This window comes from Nicotiana tabacum, chromosome 5 (assembly GCF_000715075.1).
Source record: "Nicotiana tabacum cultivar K326 chromosome 5, ASM71507v2, whole genome shotgun sequence".
In the NCBI taxonomy this organism is placed as follows: Eukaryota; Viridiplantae; Streptophyta; class Magnoliopsida; order Solanales; family Solanaceae; genus Nicotiana; species Nicotiana tabacum.
This window is the reverse complement of record NC_134084.1, coordinates 142342942-142369350: the sequence shown is the minus strand read 5'-3', so window position 1 is coordinate 142369350 and position 26409 is coordinate 142342942. Positions and strand designations below refer to the sequence as shown.

General features: G+C 35.2%; 2 protein-coding genes across 2 annotated transcripts; one reads left to right on the top strand and one right to left on the bottom strand.

The window, feature by feature from the left end:
* The first annotated feature begins 1207 nt into the window (after positions 1–1207).
* LOC107781993 (CASP-like protein 5A1) lies at positions 1208–8289 on the top strand. The gene is made up of 3 exons (XM_016602819.2): positions 1208–1553; positions 3033–3165; positions 7905–8289. The coding sequence occupies exons 1-3, from the start codon at positions 1351–1353 to the stop codon at positions 8094–8096; spliced, it is 528 nt and encodes a 175-aa protein (XP_016458305.1). The 5' UTR covers positions 1208–1350; the 3' UTR covers positions 8097–8289.
* Positions 8290–9490: 1201 nt separating this feature from the next.
* LOC107781994 (protein S40-4-like) lies at positions 9491–10571 on the bottom strand. The gene has a single exon (XM_016602820.2). The coding sequence runs from the start codon at positions 10435–10437 to the stop codon at positions 9961–9963; it is 477 nt and encodes a 158-aa protein (XP_016458306.1). The 5' UTR covers positions 10438–10571; the 3' UTR covers positions 9491–9960.
* Positions 10572–26409: the final 15838 nt, after the last annotated feature.

Sequence of the window (26409 nt, the reverse complement as noted above, 5' to 3'; positions counted from 1 at the left end):
CTTTTAACCCTTAACTTTATTTGATTCATCGACAGATCAATTTACACATTCAAGTTCATCTCAGATTTTTTTCTTTGACATGTACGTTCATTTGATAATTGTCATATTGTAAAACACCATTAGTTTCATTGGCTTGGTTGTGTGAGTGCAAGCAAACCAAGTGGTCTTCATTGTATTTAAGGAAATTTGCTATTAAAATATTTTTTGAGGAAATTATTTTTGGTTACCTTCAAAGATTGAACTTTATTTAGATCAAAGCTAAAACTTTACTTCCTAACATATGGACGAAAATCATTTTTTTTAATAAATATTGCTAAATTTTCTAATTTAAACTTGTTATTGTTGTCACCGAGCTAATACCTTATTCCACATGTTAACTACCATTATATTATTATATGTCACCAACTTTTGTATCTAACCAAACAAAAATGATTGGGAACATAAATTATTTTCTAACTTTTGTATTATTCCCTCCGGTCTATTTTAAATAATTTTTTTGGCTCTTTTCACATATATTAAGAAATTCACATTTTAACATTAATTAACAATAAAATTGACCATATTAACTGTAATTTGCTCATTGGAAATATAACAAACTACTCTTATAGCATGTTTGGCCAAGCTTCTTTTTGGCCAGAAGTGCTTTTTTTTTTTTTTTTTGCCAAAAACACTTTTGGCTAAAAATTGAGTTGTTTGGCCAAGCTTTTGGAAGGAAAAAAAGTACTTTTGAAGAGAAGCAGAAACAATTTTGGAGAAGCAGAAAAAAATAGTTTCTCTCCGAAAGCACTTTTTTGAGAAGCACTTTTGAGAAAAGTACATTTAGAAGCAGTTTTTTAAAGCTTGACCAAACACTAATTGCTGCTCAAAAGTACTTTCAAACTAATTAGCCAAACACAAACTACTTCTCACCAAAAGTACTTTTGAAAAAATCACTTCTTAAATTAAGCTGATTTTTACAGCTTGGCCAAACGGGCTATTAGACTCTTTACTTCAAGGACAACTTTAAAAATAAAAAGTTAATTCTTTCTTGATATTTAAAAAAATTAAGTATTGTGGATTATAAAAGAGGTCAAAAAAATCACTTAATAGGAAGGAGTATTAATTAAAAAAAAAAAACATTTTCCTTCCTACTAATTGCACTTGTTGTCATTTTCTCTTTAGTTCGTGTGGGCATATGTCCTTTTTTGGTTACTGTTCCAACTCCCTTTCTTTCACTAACAAAAAACAAATTCTCAGCTTCACTTTCTCTTCCTTTTTCCTTTACCTTTACCAATTCTATTTAGGGTTCTTCTACTAGTTCTCCTTACGCGTATTCCTCTCCAATGGCTGAACTATAATTCGATCCTAAAAATGATGAGTCGTCCGGCGGTTCACCCGGTGGAGGCTCCGCCGATGACTATCGCGGCGGTGCCGAGAGTGAGGATGAAGGATATTCAAGGCATGCCCGGTACACTTGGCAGCCTATTGCTACGGCTTTGTCAGCTGGTGTTTGCTGTTATCTCTATCGTTGTCATGCTCACCACCTCTGATTTCCCCTCCGTCACTGCCTTCTGGTATCCCCTCAACACTTACAGAGCTCTATTTTATCTAGTTTCTAAATTTTATTCATGAATAGAAGTCGGAATTGAGATAGATAATTAGGTTATTTGATCTCCGATATTATTTTTGAAATGGAGCTAGTATAAATTATACTTATGTGGATGACTTGAAGAAATATGGATGAAGAATAAAAAAAAATAAGAAAAAAAGGCTTACTTGAGACTGCAAAATGCTAGCAGGTGTGTGTGGGAAGTCTTAAGCATCCATTGTAAAATGCAGATAAGTTCTTTTTATCACTCCTTATGTCTCAGTTTGTTTGCTATAGTTTGACTTGCCACGATGTTTAAAGAAAAAACATATACTTTTTGACTCTTTAGTTAGGTACGGTAAAATAGCAAAAGTCCCCCTGCACAAGAAATGGTGCTTACATTTAAGTCATGTCAATGGCAAAATGAGAATGCAAAAAGTTAACTGGATATATAGAAAGGTGCCGATTTTGTTGGGATTGTCAAAAAAGAAACGGGTGAACGCATAACAAATTAGAATTGAGGGAGTATCTTAAAGGCGGTAAGATGAAATGCATCAACTTTCAGAAAATTCAATACGATGATCGTTGCTTTAGAACTGCCTCCAAACATTTTTTTAATATCCATTCTTTTTTCATTTTAAGGAATACCTCCTTAGATGCTACTGTATAGGGTGCATGCCTCTCTGTGACTTGTGTGCTTATTTACTTTTTCTGGTGGAATCTCAATAGTTGCTGAAAGATATTCAGCAGAAACAACAACAACCACCCAGTGAAATCCCACAAGTGGGGTCTGAGAGGGTAGTGAGTACACAGACCTTATCCTTACCCCGAGGGAGTAGAGTGGCTGTTTCCGAAAGACCCTCGGCTCAAGAAGACGAAAAGAGACAAATACATTAGCACCATCAACAGAAAACATAGAAATAATAACAGCGACATAAGAACCAGAAAATAGATGAAAAGCAATAACAAGAACAAGTAAATAAGGCCCTATGCTATGGAAAACGGAAGAATAGTGTGAACACAATATTAACCACTAGCAATCCAAGACGAAACCTTATCAAGCTAGCCTCACACCCGGTACTTGTTGAAAGATATTTAGCAAGTAGCCCTATTTAGATTTGCTTGAGGGTTTGATAGTTTCCCTTCATGGTTTGTAATCTTTCATACTCAGATGGTACTAAAAGATAGTGCAGGTTTCTACACATAGTTGCTTGCCGATGTATCATTTTATTGGCGACAAAATTTTTTATGACAACTTTTATCTCTTTTGAGTTGTAGGTGCTTACTGCCTTTCTTTAAATAGTTTCATGCAAATGTATTAACTCAAAGAAAGCTGTTCCCTGGTTTTCTATTTCTCATGCGGAGAGTAGTTAGTGTTATTCTAATTTGGACTACATTCTTGTTCGTCCAGCTGTATTTAGGAGACGGCTTTCTAACCAGTATTCTGGCCCCTTGTTTGTTTCAGCTACCTTGTAGCTGCTGTTGGATTACAGATCATATGGAGCTTCATTCTTGCTATTGCCGATGTATATGCAATTTTGGTGAAAAGAAGTTTTAGAAATACAGCAGTTGTCAGTTTATTTGCCATTGGCGATGGGGTAAGAAACATCATTTTGCAAATATATCCACAATCCATCCTTTGAGGTTGCTTTCTATGCTCTCAGTAATCAACCTGTCTTGTCTATGAAAATGTCTTTTAGTAGGTGACTTTAGGTTTTCAAATTGCTTGATGACGTCAAACTAGAGGCAGTTTATGTTATCACAAATGTGCAGCCGTCTTAGTGGGACTTGGTTGGAGCGTTACATTGACCCTAAACAAAGTTCTCTTATATAACCACTGATGTTGCACTCTGAAACCTTTAGTTTATTGGCTGATAGTTGACCTTTTTTGAAACTTCAAATACATTTTACCTTTCATGACTCCTTTTAAGTCTCTTTAACTCCTAAAGGTTCGACTATGCATTCTGTGTTAATTAATGAAACTAGGTAAGAGTCAACTGGAAGCTGGAACTTTGGGAAAAAACTTTGGAAAGTAACGATTTTAGGTTCAGTTGAATTAAGACAAAAATATATGCATGACAAGTTTAGTCCCCATAGAAAGAACAAAGGTAAAGAGTGGTTGAATGAGATTGTGGTGCCTATATGCCGAAAATTCAGATATCTAAGCTCGTTCTTATAGGAAAATTGCATAGTAGATGAAGATGTACACATAAAATTAAAATAAGATGGTTAAAATGGAGTGGTGTTATGTGACATAAATATAATACCAATATAAGTGAGATAAATTCTGTAGAATAATTGTTTGACCACCAATGATATATCTACAAGATGAATGTCACGAAAATGAGGATGTTAGTATGTGTATGTAGTCATACAAGTTGAACAAGTAACAAGTGCTAACTAACTGTGTATATTTATCCTTTTTGCAAGTCAATTGTAGCATTGAAAAAGTTATCGTCCTCAGGGATTAGTTTCTCCAATATACAAATTAATTCTTTGGTTACTCTTTGAAAAATTGTAATAGGTGTGGGAAATGGTTTAACTAAAACACTTAAGTTAAACTAAACTTAATAAAAAGCCAAAGAAAGAAAAGTATGCGAAGTTGGGATTGATTTAATGATAACAGGGTTGGGAATTTTGACTTAACTTGATGTTTAAGTTAAGATAATCATTTAATTCTTCCCCTACTCTATTCTTCTTACGAATTAGAATGCTTCTTACGAATACACTAATATATTATAGAATGTCTGATTAGAATAACCTCTTTTGGTTATGAGACTAATTATAACTTTTTGATGCATTAAGTATGACTTGAAATATTTGATTCGTTCCACAAAAGTGTAAGACCTCTCGATTATCCTGATTACCACAATTAATAAAATACCAAAACTTCTCCCTCTATTCAGATTAAGACTTGTATTTTGAGCAAGAGATTAACAAACTGTATTAAAAATGCCATGATTGTAGAAACTATATCTTCTCTTTCGATTAAGATTTAGTACAAAAGCATCAAGAGTAATCCATTTATGCAACACTCATTACAGAAGGCTAAAGGGCTCTTCACTTACCTCATAAACGCTTTGAACAATAAATAAGGTATTAATAGGGAAATCACACATAGGGTACAATACAGAAGGTTAAACGCAAATTAATACTTTAAGATCCATCAATATCCCAACAAATGTCTACTCTATCTAGGAGTTCAAATCCTCAAAGATACAAACAATCTTAGTACACATTGTAACCATAACAATGAGAGAAAAGTAAAGGGGAAGTTTCACAAATTTTGGTCACTACTCCTTGAAATAGAATAGAACATGGTAAAAATATCTTTCTTAGGCTCTCCAATAACCATTCCGCAGCTTCAAGAATTCCTTGCTGCAAAAATTACAAATTAATTTGTTCATTGGAGAGCCAAAAAACAAAATTTGGAAGTAAGAAAATGAAGATTTTAGGCTCTGCAAACACTTCTCCACGGCTGTAATTAGAGAACTTTATGAAAAAATGGAAGCTTTTAGGCAGAATGCAAAGGCATCACTAGGCTAAGTAGTTGGTAGGATCATGCACTGCAACTAGGAGCCGTAATTCTTAAGCTTTCAGACTAAAGTTAGCTGCAGCGCCTCGTGAAGGAGATTTTTCAGCTGTACATGTCATTTCTATTGCAATTTCCAAGGGGTAAAAATTGGAAAGTTTCACTTTTTGGCAAGGGTTTTGTCCTAGAGAAGGAGGCTCAAGCTAAGGAGACTTTCACCATGTTTTATCCCAAGTTCAAGCTATTTTAAGAAGTAGAGTCAAAAAAATTGTGAAACTTCCCTTGTAGCTTTCACTTTTTGTTTCAGTTATAATTTGTGTTAAGCTTGTTTATATCTTTGGGAATTTGAACTCCATGATGGAGTAGACTTTATCGATGGATCCTGATGTATTAATTTAAAGTGTAATCTATCCTATTCTAACCTCGAAGCTTGCTTAAAGCACACTTAAGCCTTGAAGCCCAAATTTGACGCTTCGCCTCACTTAGTTAGTGCTTTAGTGTAGCCATCAATGTGCTAAGTTGTGCACAGTTTACCGATGGGCTCAATCTTTAAGAGCACAAACATTAGACATCATATATAGTACACAAAAGTGATACATTTTGTTAAGAAAATGTCATGACTGAAAATTTTGAAACTTTAGTATAAGACAGCTAGCCATTGAAAGCCCAAAACTATATTTATTAATCTAAATTAGAACTTTAAGATGGTCTTTGAACTTGATTGACATGATTTTAATTGCATCTGTAGCTTAATTATAATTCTTCCCTTCTTTTGATTGTTTGTGTATATAGTTGCATTTTCTTGGATTACATTTCTATTTTTTGCTTTTTATTCATCGGCGCTTTTCTTTGCTAAGCTCACACTTTAATTGCGCCGCTTTTTGACCTTTTGACTACTTTGTTCTAACCTATGTGTAATTCCCTCATTAATGCCATGTTTACCGTTCAAAGCATTTATTGAAGTCGGTGAAGGGCCCTGTAGCGTTCTTTTGGTGTTGCATTAATAGGTTCCTGTTGATTGGTTTACACTAAATCTTAATTGAAAAAGGAGATTTAGTTTCTAACCTTTACTTAGCTCTTTATAGTTGATTTAATACAAGCCTTAATCTTAACTGAGAGAGGACGTTTTGGTACTGTATGTGTTGGTTAAGATAATCAAGAGAGGTTGCAGTTATGTGTTGGTGATTCTAATTAGACGTCTACGTTAGAAGAGTGTATTCGCGAGAAACATGCTAATTTGTAAATAGAGTTGAATAGAGGTGGAATTAATTGATTATCTCAAGTTAATCATTAAGTGAAGTTAAGATTTCCTACCTTTATATAATTGAACCAATCCTAACCTCTAGCATACCTTCCTTTTTTTGACTTTTATTAAGTTTAATTAAACCAATTCTCGCACCTATTACAAATTCTCAAATAGTAATCAAGCAAAATTAATTTGTTCATTGGAGAAACCAATCCCTAAGGACGACCTAGTAAAAAATTTCAAATAACAATCAGGCAAAATTAATTTGTTTATTGGAGAAACCAATCCTGAGAATGGTAATCTTTTTTTTTTTTTTGATAAGCATTTAACTTCTACCGGTTCCTTAGCATGTGCCAACAGGATTAGAAATGATCGTATCTGAGGATTGAAGTAGCATACATAGGATAAAAATTGAGGGTTTTTAATCATTTTCTAATAGACCACCAAATTCGGTCTTTAAGCGTGGTGATTAAAGATGGTAAAAAGGAACAACTAATGAGGTAGACCTGAATCTCATACATGGAAAATATCTCAAAAGACTTTCTATCTTTAGGAGTCCATTGTGGAATTGAAAGCAAAAATTCATATAGTTAATCCAACTAGTTGGCACTTAGGTTTAGTTATTACACTTATATTAGGTTTCAGTAGGGATAAGTGTGAGATTTAGAGAAAATTTATCTTTGGAGAAACCCTAATGTGCTTTAAAAGATGAAGTACTTACCAGCATTTGAATAAATGGATCCGAATATAGAGTGAAATTTATGGATTGTAATTATTACAACTACTTTGGGCTTGAGGTGTAGTAGTTATTTGGTTGGGAGAAGTACCTAAATCGTCTTTTGCATGGTCTGTTCTTGGATACATCATAACTGCTAACATATTGTATAGTTCACAAGATTGAAATTGAATGGCCAGTTCTCCTCCTAACCCTTGATTATGTTGTTTTCCGAGATTTTTATGTTGGGTATATAAGCCAATATGTTTTTCTTTAAAATAAGGATTGTTTAATCAAATTATTTGCATTCTATTGAGTTTTAATGGGGCACATGTGGATTGATCTTATGTGATCATCACTTCTACTCTTCATCCAACTGTAAGCATAATGTTTGTATACATTTATTAGAAGGAATGTTGGTCACATCATTCGCAATCTACTGATTTTAATGGGCCACTTGTAGAAATATTTTTGTAATATGTGATCATCATCACTAGGAGTGGCAAACGGGCGGGTCAGTTCGAATATGGTTCGGGTTAACCGGCGGATAATATGGGTAACCATATTATTCATGACTTCTTGTATATGATCATTTTTGGGAGAATTCTTAGTCTCCCTAACTTGAGGAACCCCCAATTTGAGGCTTTACAAATGTAAAAGTTAGACCCATTTGTTATCCATTTTCTAAATGGATAATATGGTTCTTATCCATATTTGACTCGTTTTTAAAAAGTTCATTATCCAACCCATTTTTTAGTGGATAATATGGGTGGTTAATTGTTTTCTTTTAACCATTTTGTCACCCCTAATCATCACTAAGGTTCATGATTTCACTGTCGTGCAGATCACGTCAACTCTTACATTTGCTGCTGCCTGTGCTTCAGCTGGAATTACAGTCCTTATTAGCAATGATCTTGACAAATGCAAAGTGAACCACTGCACGAGATTTATGTCAGCTACAGCAATGGCATTTTTAAGCTGGTTTGCTGCATCACCATCCTTTTTCATGAACTTTTGGTCTCTGGCTTCTCGATAGCTGGCTCCAGTGCTCCCCTTTTGCAGTCAGGCCACCTTAACTTCTCTTATATGTAAATCAGTGCATTTCAGTTTGTTCACATTTTCGTGAGGAATAACCTCTTTGTTGACAATGTTAATGTAGAAGAACAATGTCAAAATTTAGGCCCTACATCGATTTTCAAGAGTTAAATAGATCTTCAAGCTTGGGTGACTATATCTAGAAGTTGTGTTGAGTTATGTGCCAAAGACTGCTGGTAAAGCCTCTAACTGATTAGTCGATCATCTTAGCATCAGATTTTTAACAAATTCAGTGTTTTATATGTAGCCATAACTGCTCATGAAAAAATTGGAGACAATTCTCGATACTGGAGAGTAGGGTTCTGTTGTTTTACTGGAGCTAGAGAGAGAACATTATAAAAACAGGCAGCGTGCTGCACAAAGCATTTTACGTTCATGCAGGATTCGGGGAAAGGCTGCACTCACACATTTCGAACCCGTGACTTACAGGTCACACGGATGTAACTTTACCGTTGCTCCAAAGCTTCCTTCAGATAAAGAACATTATATATGGCTCAAAAACAAGATGAGGGATATGAAAAGTACAGATCGATGTTCCTCATAATCTTATGTTTCGAGTATGACTTCGTCCTGTGGAAATCAGACGTACAACACAAAAAAGATCAATTTTTAGGTTATACATTATTTTATTTGCTATGCAAATACAAAATCCTAGCGAAGAAAATATTATATAGCGCAATAAACAAGAAGATCAGTTTTTTCTTCTTTTACTAGAGGATAAGTTAGTTCAAGGAGTGAAAGAGGGACAGATTTGTTAGTTAGCGTGTGATTTTAGCTTCGAAGGATTGTCTAAACTAATCTATTGCTTTCTTACCTACCATTAGATATTACACAAAAGTCTACACGTCCTCATCTCTCTTCTTTTGTACTTAATTAAACATATTTTGTCCATTTCCTCTCTCCTCTTGACTTCTTTGTTCTTTCTGAGCATAACGGCAAATACAAGAAACAATAATCCACATGTTAACCTCTTTTTTCTTATTTCTCACAACTTTTTTGAAATTTTCCATTTCGTTTTCTCAATTACTTACTAAAAGGAAGTATATATTTTATATTCTAAATAAGAGAAATTGGCATACATAGGAGTAATAACTAAAAAATGTTGCTGCATGCATTCTTCAATGAACAGATCATGACCATAAGCAAATTAAAATAAACAAAAGAATGAGAGATCGGAACAATAATATTTACACCCTTCGTTCCATTTTATGTGAAGGTCGGGTTTAGAGTAAGGTCAAATTACTCAATTTTAGACGTAATTCAATTAAAGATGTTAATATAAAATTTACATATTTACAAAGTACATAAAAGAGAAACACAAGGAGTACCTTATCAAGAAAACGCAAAATCATTTGGTGACAATTTTATATTCCGAAACTGAATTAAAAAGTTAGAAACTACAAACTGATCCTCTCGATTACAAAAATCCAATGACTCTACATAATTTAAGGAAAGAGAGGATATCAACAAAATGGAGATTTGAGAGTAACACGAACTTATTATAAGTCATAGCTAAAAAGGTCAAGCTAGCTGAGCCTATCTGGTCCGATCACACGCCTGTTTATTTGTTTCAGAGCCGTTTGTTTTGGGCTGACATCCTAAACCCACTGCGCCCTACGAAAAGCTCGAACGACAGCATCGCGCAATAGTGTACTTGTATCCAAAACCGATACAGATGGGTAGTTAAAGAAATACCTAGGGGGTGATGAAACCACAAAAACCAGAGGATTAATCTACCCAAAAAAACTTATAAAACATAACACATTAGCCCATCAAAAAACCAAAAAAAAAACCTAACTAGTTAATTAATCTTCAAATCCAGTTTGCTTCCAAATAGCATTCCTCACCCTACTCAAGTCTCTTCCTTTAAGAGTCCTTCCCATACCTTCTTGCATTGAAAATGAAGCCACTCTTGTCCTTGCCAATAATTCATGAGGTGGAATTCTACTGTCCACGTCGTCATCATCGTCGTCTTCGTTATCGTTTCTCTCTCTTAGACAATTATTCTTGTAATCATTACCTAGGATTTTCGACCAATCCGGTATGTTCACGGGCAGTGATGTTGCTGCTGCAGATATTGCCCTCCCTCCAGATTTCTTTGCTGATTTTTTCAAGAAACGTGAATTAGGTATTGATTTTTGAGGAAGAACTTCGTCTGAACTATTAGTATTATTCCATATATCAGATTCATCAAACTCGAATTGTAGAGAACTAGCACTAGAAGGCATAGGACTAACCCTTTCTTTTCCTCCTAGAAAGAGGTAGCTCTTTCTCATTGCCATTAATTGGAAATGATTAATCACTAAATAGGATAATGATTGAGAAAGATAAGAAGATATATGGTATATATTGTTATTATATTTTAGGTCTGTATGGTTTATCTGTTTGTTTGATCAAACAAGGACTTGATATAAGACTTTTAAGTTCTTTATATAGTGATGGTTTCGAACTTTGCTTTGATTAAAAAAGTTTAAATGCAACTCTCTTTCTTTATTTATATAGTGTTTGATTAAATACGAAATTTAAAAATTAAAGAAGAATTGTGATATGTATCATATGCAAAGTACTAAAAGTATCCTTTTGAATAAGTATTACGTTGGGATAATTTCATATGTCATTTCATTTTAGATGAGTAGGCGGTGGCTGTCAGGGGCGAATGTAGCCTATCAACTATGAGTTCAGATCACCCATAACTTTCGACACGAAGCATGTGTGTCTATATATATGAACCCATCATTTACCAATACAAATTAATGGTGAAAATCTTAAAAATTAAATTCATTAAATATAAATTCTGGATCCACTTTTGGTGGCTATCTCAGTAAGTCATAAATAAATAAAAAAGTACTTTATCCTTAACGATATGGTCTAATAGCAATAAAAATATCTTGAAATGTTCGAAATCATAAATCCTAATAATACTTTTGATATATGTCAAAAGTTTTATTTTTCTTCTTAAAGTTTATGTTTAATTAAATACCGCAATGTAAATAAAATGTAATAGAGAGAGTACATTGGATAGAAGAATTTAAATGGCAATCAACTTTACCTAATTTCTAGTCTTATCCATTGTTTTTTCCCCCCTTTAATAGTTGATTGATAATCACGGAGTTAACAAATCGGATCCGGGTGACTCTCGTACATGGCTACCAAACTTAATAGAAGCTACATATTGTTTAACCAAAAAATAGGTATTTCGGTCAAAGCGTAATTTTAGAGAAATTCGGATTACTGATAATCAAATGAAGAGATAATTGTATAACAAAAAAGGAAAATTGGACTGAGAAGTAGCCGAGTAAGCAATGTAAGGCAATGCAAATAAATATATTCCAATAATAATCAGTGTGTTCATACAAATGTTACTTCTCTTCCTTTTATAGCTATATCCAAGTACAATGTTTCTTTTCTATCATAGTAGAGCCATTATGAGCATTTAGTGACATTAATAAAACGTTATAATTAGCAATCGTAACTGTTTCGTAAAGATTCTATAACGTTTCATATCATTTACACTCATTAATTGAAGATATTACGAATTTGTACTTTTTATTGTATTGGTTCATTTCACCGGTGTCTCTTCAAATTATCAAGAGGCCAGAGTGACCGTTCCTTCTTGTTTTTATGACACTTCGCTCGTACCTGTTAAAACTCGCATCTCTTTAAGTACACTTTGCCAGTTGTCACTCTTCTAATAATCCTCGTGTCTTGACACGTCAGCCACATAATTAATTCCAAGTGTAATATCGATTTTCCTCCAACACAGATAGTCCCTCCACTTGCCATTTATTTAGCAACTGAATATTTGGGAAGTGGATCTTATTAAAGCGGAAATTTTTGCCGCAGTTTCCCCCATACCATTATACCTTTTTTTGAACTGATGCTTTGTATGTCAGTTCCATTTAATGCGTGTGACACGTGGTGCCCTATGATTGATTCTGTAGCTCCTCAGCGCCTTTTAGGGCATTTTTACGACTGCATCAATCACAGAGTGGCAGTTTTCATAATGACATTTCCATCATTACCTTTTTGTTTGACGGTTGCTTCCAAGTATAAATATATTCTTTATCTTTTCTTTCACGAAAACGTTTCCCATACTTTGCTATTCAATCTTTTCTTCATCTTCGCATAGCTATGTCTTCTTCAAACCCTGATCTTAAAAAGGTTCTTATTGTTGATGAACTTCCCCTCGCTCCTACTAGAAGCATGAGAGGTGGTAGGCTGCGTAGTTTAGGAGCAGTTTCTGTTCGAGGTTCTCCTTCTCAACCTAATCCTACTCCTCCATCACCTTCTAGAACTAGGCATTCTCTTTCTCATAGGTTTTCTGCTAGAGGTAGGGATTCCATTAAGCCAATTCGTGAGCCTACTGTAGACGAGATTATTCCTGCTGAGCTTTCTTTTTATACGAACAGAGAGTCGATTAGAAACCAGGTCTCCTCTATGTCCTCTCATGATCATGCCGATGTTTACCCTTCACAGATTACTGAAGGTTTGATCTCTGTTGTTCGTAGAGATTGTCATTGGAAGTTTGATTTCCCAATTCTGATCCCTAATGCAAATCAAAGGATCACTTCTTTCAAAGCTGATTTTTCTTTTGTGTATATGTACCCCTTTACATTAGACTTTAGACCCCCTATTGATCCAACCATTAATGTATTCTGCCGCTTCTTCAATGTGTGTTTAGGACAAATTGGCCCTATTGTATGGAGGGTTGTTGCATGTTTAAGGTATTTGGCTAATTTGGCTTAATTATCTTTCACCTTTTTTTATCTAATCCATCTCTACTCCCCTAAATTATTCCGTCATGGAATTTTGACTCTGGTAGCGAGGAGTAAGAGAACTTTAGCCAGCCTTGAGGACGATAAAGATCGTGGCCGGTATGCCCGATTTGTTGCTGCTCCTACGAAAGGGTTAGTTGGTGAAGAAAATATGCCCTTCCCTAAGAAGTAAAATTTTGCACGTAAGTTTTCTTTACAACTTTTTTTAAAGAGTTTGTACTTCCCGTGGTTGTTTTACTTTTCTTTTTCAGCAAGCATGGGAACTGTTGAAGAAATTCCCAATTTTCGTGGTTGGGTAGAACAATTATTGACAATTGCTCCAATGGAAGTAAGATCTTGGAAGTACCTTTCGAATAGGTTTGGTTGGAAAGTTAAGACTCACGGTAAAAAAATTTATTTCCTCCTTTTTCCTTCAGTGATTCTCTCTTTAAATTTATTAACCTTTTTTTTAACAGGGTTTCCTATTCGAGGTGTGAGTGCTGAGTCAATCGCAACTTCTAGACTTTCTTTGGCAAGAGCTCAAGAGATAATTTTGAGTTCTTCATCGAAAAGAAAAGCTGATAGACCACAAGATTTTGAAGATGAAGAGGAGCGGGATGGAAGCTCTTTAGTGCGTAAGCCGCGGGCTAGAAGACGTGTCGTTTCGGATGATGAAGCTACTCCCCCTCCTCATTCTGTTTCTGTGACCGAGCCTGCTGAAGCCACTTTATTGAGTTCTGATGAAGAGACACATGTGGCACCTCAAGACTCTGATGAACACCTCTTTTCACGTGGTTTTGACAATGAAAGTTTTGACTTGGTTTCTGAGAAAATGCCTTTTCCCTCTTTTCTTGTGTCAGTTCCAATGGAATCCCATGTGGCCGTTCCTACCGTTGCTATTTACGCTCCGCTCGAAGCTATTATAGCCTCTTCGACCATTCCTACTGCCAATACTTCTCGTAATGAAATTGGTTCTTCATGTGGTAGCATGGCAATAAAGCAAATTATCATTGAGGTTCCTGATGATGGTAATCTTCTGAAGAAGTCAGGGCAAGCTGATGTATGGCTAAAACCCTTAATAGGTCTGATGGAAAAGTCAAAACTGGAAAGTCATAGTTCTTTGACTTGGATGAACAACATTGTACAATCATCATTGAAGGTATAGACTTCTCTTTTTACCTTATGTAATTTTCCTTTTACTAGTATTTTCACCCTTTTCTCTTTACGTAGATCAATCTCATCGGTACGGAGATAATAAAAAGGGTTTCCCATACGGAGCAGTTGATGCATGACTATCAGATTGAGGCTGATAATTGAAAAGAGTAATATGAAAGTCTCCAGCTTGAGATGGAAGTTTTAGAGGAGAACAAGTGCACCTTGGAGCAGCAGATAAAAGTCATGGCAACGGAGCTAGCAGTTGAGAAAGCCTCTTCCAACCAGGCGGGCAAGGACAAGAACCTTCTTGAGTCATCTTTTGCTGAACAACTCTCTAAGGCTACTGCAAAGATCAGAGGTCTAAAAGCCTTGTTGGATGAGAAAGAAGTTTATGCAGGTGAGCTTGTTCAAACGCTCACCCAAGACCAAGAACATCTCTGAGTGTCTATCGATAAAGTTAAGTTTTTGGAGAGTTCGCTTGCCCCTTTACAGGCTTCTTATGATGCTGCTTTAGCCAAAAAGGAAGAGTTTAAGAATGAAATCGATCATTGGGAGAGAGATTATGAAGCTCTTGAAGACAAAGCTGTTGTTGAAGTAAGTTGGGCCATTTTGAACATGCGCCATGACACTCTTATGGAAGTAAGCCATGAAGGTTTTAACTTGGATGCTGAGGTTGAAAAGGTTACAGAAACAATCGAGAAGACTCATCAAAGCCAAAGTTTTTCTTCGCCCATGGTTGATTCTCCCGAAGGTGTTGAAGCTAATCCTGATGTAGTGGTTGTTCAAGCCCCTTCTGATCAAGTTGAACCTTCGGTTGTTGATGACGCCACCTTAAATACTGGTTCAGATCCTGCTCCATAGTGAAAGTTTAATTGTGAAGTTAACTAGTGTTTTTTTATTTTGTTGGTGAACATTAGGTGGTCTTACCCCTTGTCCCATTTAGGGGTAATATTTTTTGGTAACATCATACCTCCAGTCTTTTTCGGGAATTTTTATAATGACAATTAAGTTAAGACTAAGTTCATACTTAGTTTTTACTAAGTTATTTAAGATATCAAAAAGTTTGTGCTCAACTTTTATGATGCCTTTGACTTGAGTTTCTGTTCTGCTCTTTTTCTGGCTTGCTCTTGCCTTTTCTTTTAAGTTGAGGGCTTTGTTTTCCACTTCAATTTTAAAATGTGAGTTTTTGTTTTACCCTTTTTAACTTTTGCATTTAAAATGCTTTATTAATTTCGTGGCTTTTTTAATCAAGAACGAATTATAAAAGAGGGCCGTTTTATATGCGACACTTAATGAAGAAGACGTCTCAATTTCATAATGGTATAAACATACGAAAGAAGAAATAGAAACACACATTCTTCTTGGAATAACTTTGAGAAAAGTTTTATTTCACTCGAACTTGTCAAACTAAATAATACCTTACATGTATTTGAGTATCATCTATAACTCTTCCATAACTGTTTTCTTTACAACAGATTTGTAAAAAAGAAAATCCAAGAGTTTCTTTATGACCCATGACTAAATATTGCCTTTAACCTAAACATTCGTAAGACTTTAAGATTTACACCACGAGTGTATTCGTTATAGGTTTTTTGAATCAGGCTTACGTTTTTGGCTCGTGACTTTGCTCTGAACTTGATATTTGTTGAGTAGACTTTAGGCTTGACTTGAAATTTAATTGTTCTAGTCTTCTTTACCTTCCTTATACATATATTATATGTATATTATATAGTCCCCCAAGTGTTTGAGCTTTGAAGTATGAAATCTCGAGCACTTGATTATTCCCTCCATGCAGTCCTTTTCCTGAAAAGGAAAAACATACGGGACTCGGAGGTATAATTTAGATAAAGACTGCTTAACCCATTACATTTCCATCAGAATAGTTGTAACCCTAGACCGGGAATTATGTTTCTTCCGCGTGTCTTTCAGGTCTAATTTCATCATTTGGTGTGAGCTAGCTTTTTGCCTATCATCTAAAATTGTTAGTATAACTTTAACAATTCAAAAATAAAAATCGTAAGTGGGGATACCTGACCATTGGTATTTTCTTCCCTTAGAAATAGTACTTCTTCAGATGAATAGCATTCCAACTTGAGGGTAGAATTTTGCCATCCATGGTTTCAAGCTCATATGCACCTTTTCCTGCGATACCACGAATCTTGTAAGGCCCTTCCTAATTTGGACTTAACTTTCCTGCATTGGCTGTTCTTGTGGATTGGAAAACTTTCTTGAGTACTTAGTCCCCAATCTTGAAGTATCTGAGACGAGCTTTCCGATTGTAATATCGCTCAATAACTTGTTTTTGCGCCGCCATTCTTATTAAGGCAGTTTCTCTCCTTTCTTCAAGCAAATCCAGATTTACCCGCATCTCTTCTTCATTTGACTCTTTAGTAGCTTGAGTATATCTCGTACTTGGCTCCCCTATTTCAACTGGAATTAAAGCTTCAGGACCGTACACAAGTGAGAATGGTTTCTCTCCCGTACTTGTTTTTGTTGTTGTTTGGTAAGCCTACAAGACTCCAGGTAGCACCTATGGCCACTTGCCTTTTGATTCTTCTAATCTTTTCTTCAAGTTGTTGATAAAAACTTTATTTGTTGATTCAGCTTGTCCATTGGCCACTGGATGATAAGGTGTCGAGGTAATCTTTTTAATTTGTCAACTTTGGAAAAATTCTGTGATTTGTGCACCTATGAATTGCGGGCCATTATCACACACGATCTCTTTTGGAACCCCAAACCGGCATATGATGTTTCGCCAAACTAAGTCTCTGACCTCTTTTTCTTGTACTTGTTTGAAGGCCCCTGCTTCTACCCACTTAGTAAAATAGTTAGTGAGTACTAATAGAAATCTTACCTTGCCTTTGGCTTGTAGTAGTGGACCTACGTTATCTATTCCCCACTTCATAAAAGGCCATGGTACAACAACCAGATGTAATAATTCAGTTGGTCGATGCATATTGTTACCATATCTTTGGCACTTGTCACATTTAGTTACAAAAGTTTCTGCCTCTTCTTCCATTTTTGGCCAGTAATAGCTTGCTCTAATTATATTTTTACCAAAGATCTTCCTCCAGCGTGATTTCCTCAATGTTCCTCGTGTATTTCTTTCATCATGTATTCCATTTGAGAAGGCCCGAGACATCTTGCTAGAGGGCCACCGAACATTTTTTGGTATAAATTGCCCCGATTTAAATAGTAACGAGCAGCCTTTTGGCGAAGTGCCTGAGCCTTTTTCTTATCTTCAGGTAGTATTCCATACTGCAAAAAATTGACAATCTCGTTTCTCCAATCCCAAGTTAGATTATTGTAATTTACCTCGTTTTTATCTTGATCAAGCACTGAATGAAATAAATGTATTACGGAAGCGTTTACTTCATTTGTTACTTCTGCAGCGGATGCAAGATTAGCCAAAGCGTCTACCTCGGCATTCTCTTCTCTTGGTATCTACATAACTTTCCAAGTTTGGAATTGTCTAACTAAGTCTCGTGCCTTTTCCAGGTATTGTTGCATCCTTGCCTCTATAGCTATATAAGTCCCCTACATTTGGTTAACTATGAGCTGCGAATCACTTTTGATTATGACCTGCTCTATTCCAAGATCTCGTGCCAACTCTAAACCTACAATCACAGCTTCATATTCTGCTCCATTATTAGTAATAGGATGACATTTTATGGCTTGTCGTATAGTTTCTCCCGCAGGTGGTATCAAGACAATGCCTAGACCTACTCCTTTAACATTTGATGAGCCATTGGTAAATAAGGTCCAAGTACCTAGATTAGACCTGTTAAATACCTGCAGTTCTTTTTCTGCCTCTGCTTGTATCCCTGGGCTAAAATCTACCATAAAATCTGCTAAAACCTATGACTTTATTGCAGTTCTAGGTTGATATATAATGTCATATTCGCTTAGATCTATATCCCATTTGGCTAATCTACCTCATAACTCTTGTTTATGCAATATATTATGCAAGGAGTAGGCAGTCATTACAGAGATATGATGATATTGAAAATAAGGTCTTAATTTCCTAGATACCATAATTAATGCTAGTGCAAGTTTTTCTAAATGAGGATACCAAGTTTCAAAATTCAATAAAGACTTGCTAACATAATAAATTGGAGATTGTTTGTCTTGGTCATCTCGAACTAATACGACACTTACCGCTACTTCCGAAACAACAAGGTAGATGAGTAGTTTTTCGCCATCTTTTGGTTTGGCTAGCAATAGTGGATTTGACAAGTATGCTTTTAAATTTTTGAGCACTTGTTGACATTCTTCAGACCATTCAAATTGATTTTGCTTTTTTAGGGATAAAAAGAACTTAAAGCACTTTTCTAACGACTTGAAAATAAACCTCACCAAAGCTGCTATTCTTTATGTCAACCTCTGTACTTCTTCTTTGCTCGTAAGTATATCCGGAATTTCTTCAATAGCCTTAATATGTGCGGGATTTAATTCAATGCTACGGTTAGAAACAAGGAATCCTAAGAACTTACCTGATGACATGCCAAATGCACATTTCTCAGGATTTAGCTTCATGTTAAATTTGCGAAGAATCTGAAATATATCTGACAAATGTTGAATATAATCCCCTTTTTGTTGTGATTGGACCAACATATCATCTATATACACCTCCATGGTTTTTCCTAGATGTTCTTGAAACATTTTGGTCACTAGCCTCTAGTACGTAACCCCAACATTCTTTAGGCCGAATGGCATAACCTTATAGCAATAAGTCAACCTGTCTGTAATAAAGGAAGTTTTTTCCTTATCTACAGGATTCATTTTGATCTAATTATATCCTAAATAGGCATCTAAAAAACGTAATAATTTATGTCCTACAGTAGCATCAATTAGTTGATCTATGTGCGGTAATGGAAAAAAATCTTTAGGGCAAGCTTTATTTAGTTAGTATAGTCTACACAAACTCGTCACTTACCATTATTTTTGGGCACTACTACAGTATTATCCAACCAATCTGGATACTTTACCTCGCGGATAGACCCGATTTTTAAAAGCTTTTGTACCTCATCTTGAATCACCTGATTTTTAAAGGAACCTTGCTTCCTTTTCTTTTGTTTGACAGGTGGGTATGTTGTATCTTCATTCAGTTTGTGGGTCATTACCTTTGGTGGTATACCTATCATATCTGAGTGCGACCAAGCAAAACAATCTGTGTTAGCTTTTAAAAATTCAATTAACTTACATTTCATCTTCGGGCTAAGGTTGGTTCCAATGTAGACTTTTCTGTCCGGCCAATGTACAAATACTACCACAGCTTCTAATTCCTCGATTGTTGTTTTGATGTTTTCATTTTCTTCTGGTTCTTGAATAGTATCAGGCCTCGAGTCTACATCTGTTTGCCCGTCTACAGTTGAGGCTTGTGTTGCTGCATCCTCAACTGAATTCTGTAATTGCTATTTTCTGTTGCTTTTTGCGCTTGAGTCTGCCACGGAGTTAATGCTTCGAGAAGCCTGTTGGTCACCATGGATTTGTTGTATTCCCCATTGTAAAGGAAACTTGATAACTTGATGTAGGGTAGATGGAACAACATCCATTTCGTGAATTCGTGGACTACCGAGAAGTTGACTGCTCCTTCTGCGAAAGTGGTGAGTATTATTTCCCCTTTTGTTACAACGCTCGAGTTGTCAAAACCAGACAAGGTTCGTGCCTTGGGTATCAACTTATCATTGGCTGGCATCTCGTTCACCACTCTTATCAGAATGATATTCACAGAACTACCTAGATCAATCAAAACTCGTTTTACATTAATGTCATGTACAAGTAAAGATATTACCAATGCATCATTGTGTGGGGTCAGTACACCATCTGCATCTGCACCATCAAATGTTATACTGTCTTCTTCCAATACTTGACGAACTCGCTTCCCATGGGTGACTGTGATTTTTGACACCTTCTTTGTTGTCGTGTATGTTACGCCATTGATCTCCTCTCCTTCACCTATGACGTTAACCATTTTTTTTGGTGATGGAGGTTTCAGCGGTTCTTGCCTATTCTTCATATATGCCTGCTTTCCCTTTTTACTAAAAAATTCTGTTAAGTACCCGTGCTTTAATAGATGTTCAACTTCACCTTGTAATAATCTGCAATCTGCCATTTTGTGACCGTGATCGTTGTGAAACTCACACCAAAATTCGGGATTCCTCCTATTTGGGTTTGATCTCATTTCTTTTGGCCACCGTACCTTATCTCCCATGCTTCTTAGAATGGACACCAACCCAGATGTGCTTACGTTAAAACTGTAACCACCAATTTTTGCTTTTGAACCTTTGTCATCGTCTCGCATGTCTCTCATGTTTCGCTCTTTTCCGAACCTTGACGACGAACCTGATTCTCTATCCCTTGATCTAGGATCATACTTTGGGTTTTCCTATTTTGAACGCTAATCCCTTCCTGCTAGTCCCATATAAGGTTCATACCTATTTTTACCGGACCCTTTTTCATTTTCTGCCCGCCTTGAACTTACTCTTTCATCTTTCCGTGACTGAGTGATGGTATCTTCTTCTATCCGCAGCTTTGTGCTGTATCTATTATAAACATCGTTCCAAGTTGTTGCAGGGAATTCCTGTAAGCTTTCTTTGAGTCTCCTCGTGGCTTCTGAGCTTTTTTCATTCAGATTACTGGCAAAAGGCCATAGCCACCCAGTTATCAGGTACACGTGGCAACATCATCCTTTCACGCTGGAATCTGTCTACGAATTCCCTAAGCAGCTCTGTATCTCCTTGTTTTATTGTGAAAATGTCCTCCAGTCTTTTTTTAACTTTTTGGGCTCCCGAGTGTGCTTTGATAAATGAATCTACAAGCTTAGCAAAAGAATCAATAGAATTTTCAAGTAAAAGAGAATATCATGTCAACGCTCCCTTCATGAGTTTTTCTCCAAATTTTTTGACCAACACTGACTCAATTTCTTGCTTTGTCAAATTGTTGCCCTTTACACCAGTTGTAAATGCAGTTACGTGATCCCGTGGATCAGTTGTTCCATCGTACTTCGGAATATCAAGCATCTTGAATTTCTTTGGAATCGGTAAAGGAGCGGCCCTTGGCTTCCAAGGTTGTTGAGAATATTTTTCCATAGTTATCCCCTTGGTTATGTGCGGTACTCCAGGTATTTGCTCTATGTGATCGCTTTGCTCCTTGAGCTGTTTATGCAAAGTTAGTAGTAAACTTTGTAAATCAGAATTAACTGGGTTACCTGACCCTCCATCACGAGATTCGCTGGGAGTTCCCCCACTGCCTGAGTTAACGAGTCCCGAGCGAGGAATTTCTACGGTCGCGTTGTTGTTTGGAGTTGGTGTTGGTGGTACATTCGGCAACCTGCTAACACAAGCCTGAAGAGCATTGCTAACCTGTTGAGCAATTAATTGTTTTAATGCTTCATCAATAGCTTGATCTTTCTCATGTTGCTGATTCATATTTGATTCAGATCCTTCGAAAGTATTGTCGAGGAGAGTTTTGTTGTAAGGGGGCTGGAGTTCCATCACCTTGTTGATTCACCTGATGTTGCTGATTTTCTTGGTGCTGTAAATTTTGTTGGTTGTTGTCGTTGACGTTCAACATGATTGTTTTGATAAAAGAATTGATTTAGAAAGTAAAAGATTATCAGATTCTTGGTAACAGAACCAATTTGTTTAATCAAAAAATAGGAATTTCGGTCAAAGCGTAATTTTAGAAGAACTCGGGTTACTGATAATCAAATAAAGAGATAATTGTCTAACAAGAAAGGGAAATTGGACTGAGAAGTAGCCGAGTAAGCAATGTAAATAAGTATATTCCAATAATAATCAGTGTGTCCATACAAATGTTATTTCTCTCCCTTTTATAGCTATTTCCAAGTACAACGTTTCTTCTCTCTCATAATAGAGCCATTATGAGAATTTAGTGAAATTAATAAAACGTTATAATAATCCACATGTCTTGACACGTTAGACACATAATTAATTCCAAGTGTAATATCAATTTTTCCCCAATACACCTATGGTATTCCTTTTCTTTCTTTTTATTTTTTCTTTCTACTTTGATTAGATAAGATTATGATTTCAAATTAAAAGAAAATTAAGAAATATGAGTCTAGGAAGACTAATGATGACTAGTTAATTAAGTACTCTAATGAAGAAACTTAAATATTCGTTCATCCGGTTGATGTAAAAATAATGTATGTATTACCGTATATAATTAACATATAATCTATATATATATTGACTAAAAAAAATAAACAATAAATACAAATAACTATTTGTATAAAGATCTCTAGTTTAATCTTGAAATAGATATGCTCGCATGCCAATCATTCTGGCCCATTACATGGAATGGATTGATGTGAAATGATTGAAAGGATTAGGATTTAGGCCTACCTTGTCTTAAATTGTCTCCTAAAGAGAATATAATAAGGGAGAATAAAGCAATTGTTGAGAAAATTATAACTTGAAAAGCCCTACCATTCATTTATGAAAGTTTTTTTCCGTTGATTTCCCTTATATAAAATTTCGATAAAAGGAAAAATTGTTGAACCCACTATTGCCCGTCTGTAACATGAACATGAAAATTTGAAAGAATACTTTAATAAATAATATTTGAGTCGAATAAAAATGATTATTAATAGCAATAGTTTGGCTTAGACAATATTGCAATTCATAAGGAAAAAAAAGTACAAAATCTTTACTGAAAAAGATAGAAAGCCTGTCTACTTATTTTAGAATAAAAATATTTTAGAGCTTTGAATTAAATTACTCAAATCTTTACAAGTAAATAGTATTTTTTACAACAAGATCCGAGTATTACAAACACATGGCTAACATCTTATCAATTTGAATTAATTCTTCCCAATATAAGTTTAAACTATCAGATGTTTGTTGTGAACTTTAAAGCTTTCTTGTAAAAATACTACGCTATAAACAAAAACATAAACAAAATGATCAGGTACACAAGTCTCTTCCTTTTTATTTCTTCTTTTGTGTGTGTGGGTGCATTCGACTACTTAGCTAAAGTAGATAAAGTTATGTCTTATGATGACAGGGTTTGGTGGGGGAGGATTTGAGCATTTGTGATAGAAGGTGGCCGTCTTGTTCACAACATTGGCCTAGTTTAACATTGCTCTATTTGTTATCTTTCTGGATCATGAATAGAGTGATCTCATCTTTACTCAGTAGCATGACAATATTGTGCTACAGTGACTTTGTCATAATTAAGTAAATGAACGTGGACGAATACAAGAGGAAAGAAATGTTTAGAACATATGTAATTAGTTAATATTTTCTTCAGGAGCCTGAGTTGTATGTTATGTAGGGCAAGGAGATGGAAAAAAAATTTATTCCACAGATTCATATGTAATTAGTTAATATTTTCTTCTGCATGGTGCTTGATTAATCAAAATTTAAAAAGAGAACATAGTCATATGTCTGATATTCTGATTAACTGAAGGTTACTTCGGTAGCCTAATATTTTGTTAACAGAAAGATCCGATTAGTGAGCTACTAGGTGAAGAAGTCAGCCAGTGTTCTGGACTGCTATGAGAGAAAGTACCCGTGATTTAGATATAGATTAGAACTTAAATTCGACTTTATGCCGCTAATTTTATTGAGAGCAACAAGGACAGAAAATTGCTATGGTAGCTTTGCTTTACCTTGCTCCACGTTCAAAACAAGCATATAATCTTATAAAATTAAAGGGTATTTGATAAGTTATCATTTTAGCTAATTTTTTCAGTATTTTGATAGAGCTTTATGTCCCATTTCTTGGAATTAATTGACTAATTATGCTTTAAATGATGAAGTTTTGGGATATTAAGTGATCAAAGAACCTAGAGAAAAAGAAAAGCATAAAAAACATGCATCGGAATGGTGAATGAAAGCTTAAAAGTGTTAAAAGAATGAAAAAAAAAGGTAAAGTTGAAGATGTGCGTAACTACACTGCTAAGGCATTGGATGCTGAAAATTTAGAGAGTGTTCTGAAATTAGCTACGCTGCTACGTTCCCTATCTATGCCAACTGAAGACCTGAAGCATTGCAAGAGAGAACTGTTATGCGTAGCTACTCACCACTTTTTGTGTAGCTACGCAGACATCCGAGGGGCAATTTTGTCATAATTTTTAGACGACTATAAATAGATTTTTAGCTAGATTTCTTAGGTCATCTTTAATTCTCTTGTACTCCACAACAACATTTGACCTATTTTGGGAAGGATTGGGAGATCAACAACACTTTGTATGAATTTTCTAACAACTTTAGTCTTTAATTATGCTTATTTTCTTTATTCATCTTTTGTCTTTCATTTCTAGTATGAGTAGCTAATTTTTCAAGCTTTGGGTTGTTAATATAAATTCGAAATTTGATTAAGTTTTGGGTTATCTAATTACTACATGCTTTGTTGATTGATTTTGTGGTTGCAAACACTAAATCCATGCTGATTTTGCTTGTTCTAACTTGGAAGAGTAGAACTTAGCTTAGGTATAAAGTAATTAGCAAGGAATTAAGTGGGTTAACCATTTGGTTAATGGAATCTAGTTAGGAATAGTGTGATTTCTACTTTGGCTAATCAATTGCTTATCATTGAGCCTTAGTTGTCTTGGAAGGGCAGCTTGGGATAAAAAAAAACTCTTAATTAATGGAAGACATTAAGTTGGTAGAATAAGAATTGAAGCCATAACACATGCTTAATTAACTAGAATTGACAAGAAGGGAAAGCAATCCTAGCCCATTTCTCTTATTTGGTGCAACTACATTTTTACTTGCATTTTAAGTGTTCGATAAAATTCTAAAGTAATTTTCATAGTAATTTTAGAAGTAATTGAATAACCACTTTTTGTTTGAAGGTTACATTAAGAATCGCCAAGTTTACACACATTTGGACATTCTAACACACACCTACTCCTCATGGGATTCTACCCCAACCTTCTTGGGTTTATTATTGCTAACGACAGTGCTACGCTTCATTTAGAGGTGTAAGATTGGACGTCACCAATATTTTAGTCATTTTAATAAAATAATAGCTTATCATCACTTTCTACTAAACACATTATTTATTTATTATCAATTTTAATATCTTTAACCAAACACGTAACTGCTTATTTAAAAAATTAATATCAACACTTAAAAAATATTTTTCAATACTTAAAATGCATCAACAATTAACAATCAGCTCACCCAAACGGTCTCTTATTAATATACTCCTAATGAGGAAGATATTATAGGCTATCCATAGAAAGGACAAGTGATACGTGGATGAATGAGAAGCTTTAATTTGCGGCCAAAGAAGTACAAAAAGTGATTGGGTGGTTTTTGTGGGCCTAATGTTTCATATGGCCCAGTAGGCCACAGCCCATCAGGCCATCATCATCATCACCACTTGAACTTTGGTAAGACTTGAAAATGCAATTATCAGACGACACGACACGTGCACAAGAATTTCCGAACAGTATTTTGTCTCTTTGTCCTATAGATAGGTGCAGTGAGTGAGACTGCTCCTCCCTTAACCAGAGGTCTCGGATTCGAGCCTGAGTATGGAAAAATCCTTAGTAGGGAACTCTTCCGCCGAATGGGGACCTACGCGACACGAATCCGGATATAATCAGGCTCCAATGCGGATACCGATCACCGGATGGGAAACCAAAAAAAAAAACTTCCCAAACTAACAAGTAACCTCTTCCACTCGTATTCTTGATCATTATAATTTGTATGAGATCCTAATTCCTCAATTACTAAATCATAGATATTTCCAAGAAATTTCCGGTGAAAAGTTTATCATAACATTTCCGACGGATTCAATTAAAAAGTTACCGTCGGAAATTTGCGTTTTTAGTTATGTAAGCAGTATGTTGTAGCCAAGAAAATTGAATCATTTTCTCCCAACATTATGGATCTTCAAAATGTGCACCTCTAATCAATTAAGAATCTGATATCCCATGCATGTATAACAAAATGGAGGACAAATTCAACATTATATTAAACTTACACTAGCGTATTCGTCCTGCAAAATACCCTTTTAAAAAGGAATCACATTTATTTAATAAGAAATGGATCAAGTGAAGAAATTTTTTAAAGTAAAAGACAAGTACTTTAAATCTTTAAATCTACTTGTATATAATGTTATCCCATTTGTCATGACAACTGAAATAAAGTATTCGCTCTTATCTAGTTGTCTGAGAAGTAATGATTTCGATGTTTGTGGATTCTATTCCATCTATTCGATTTTAACTGTTACTTTAGCTCAAAAAAATTATCCCAAAGTAACAATTATTATAGTATTTTAAGTAAAAGTGTTACGTTGTTTCTAACTATTTCCTTGATATTAAGGAGCAGTAGTTCTTATTACTCAATCCTCAAAAAGCATTTA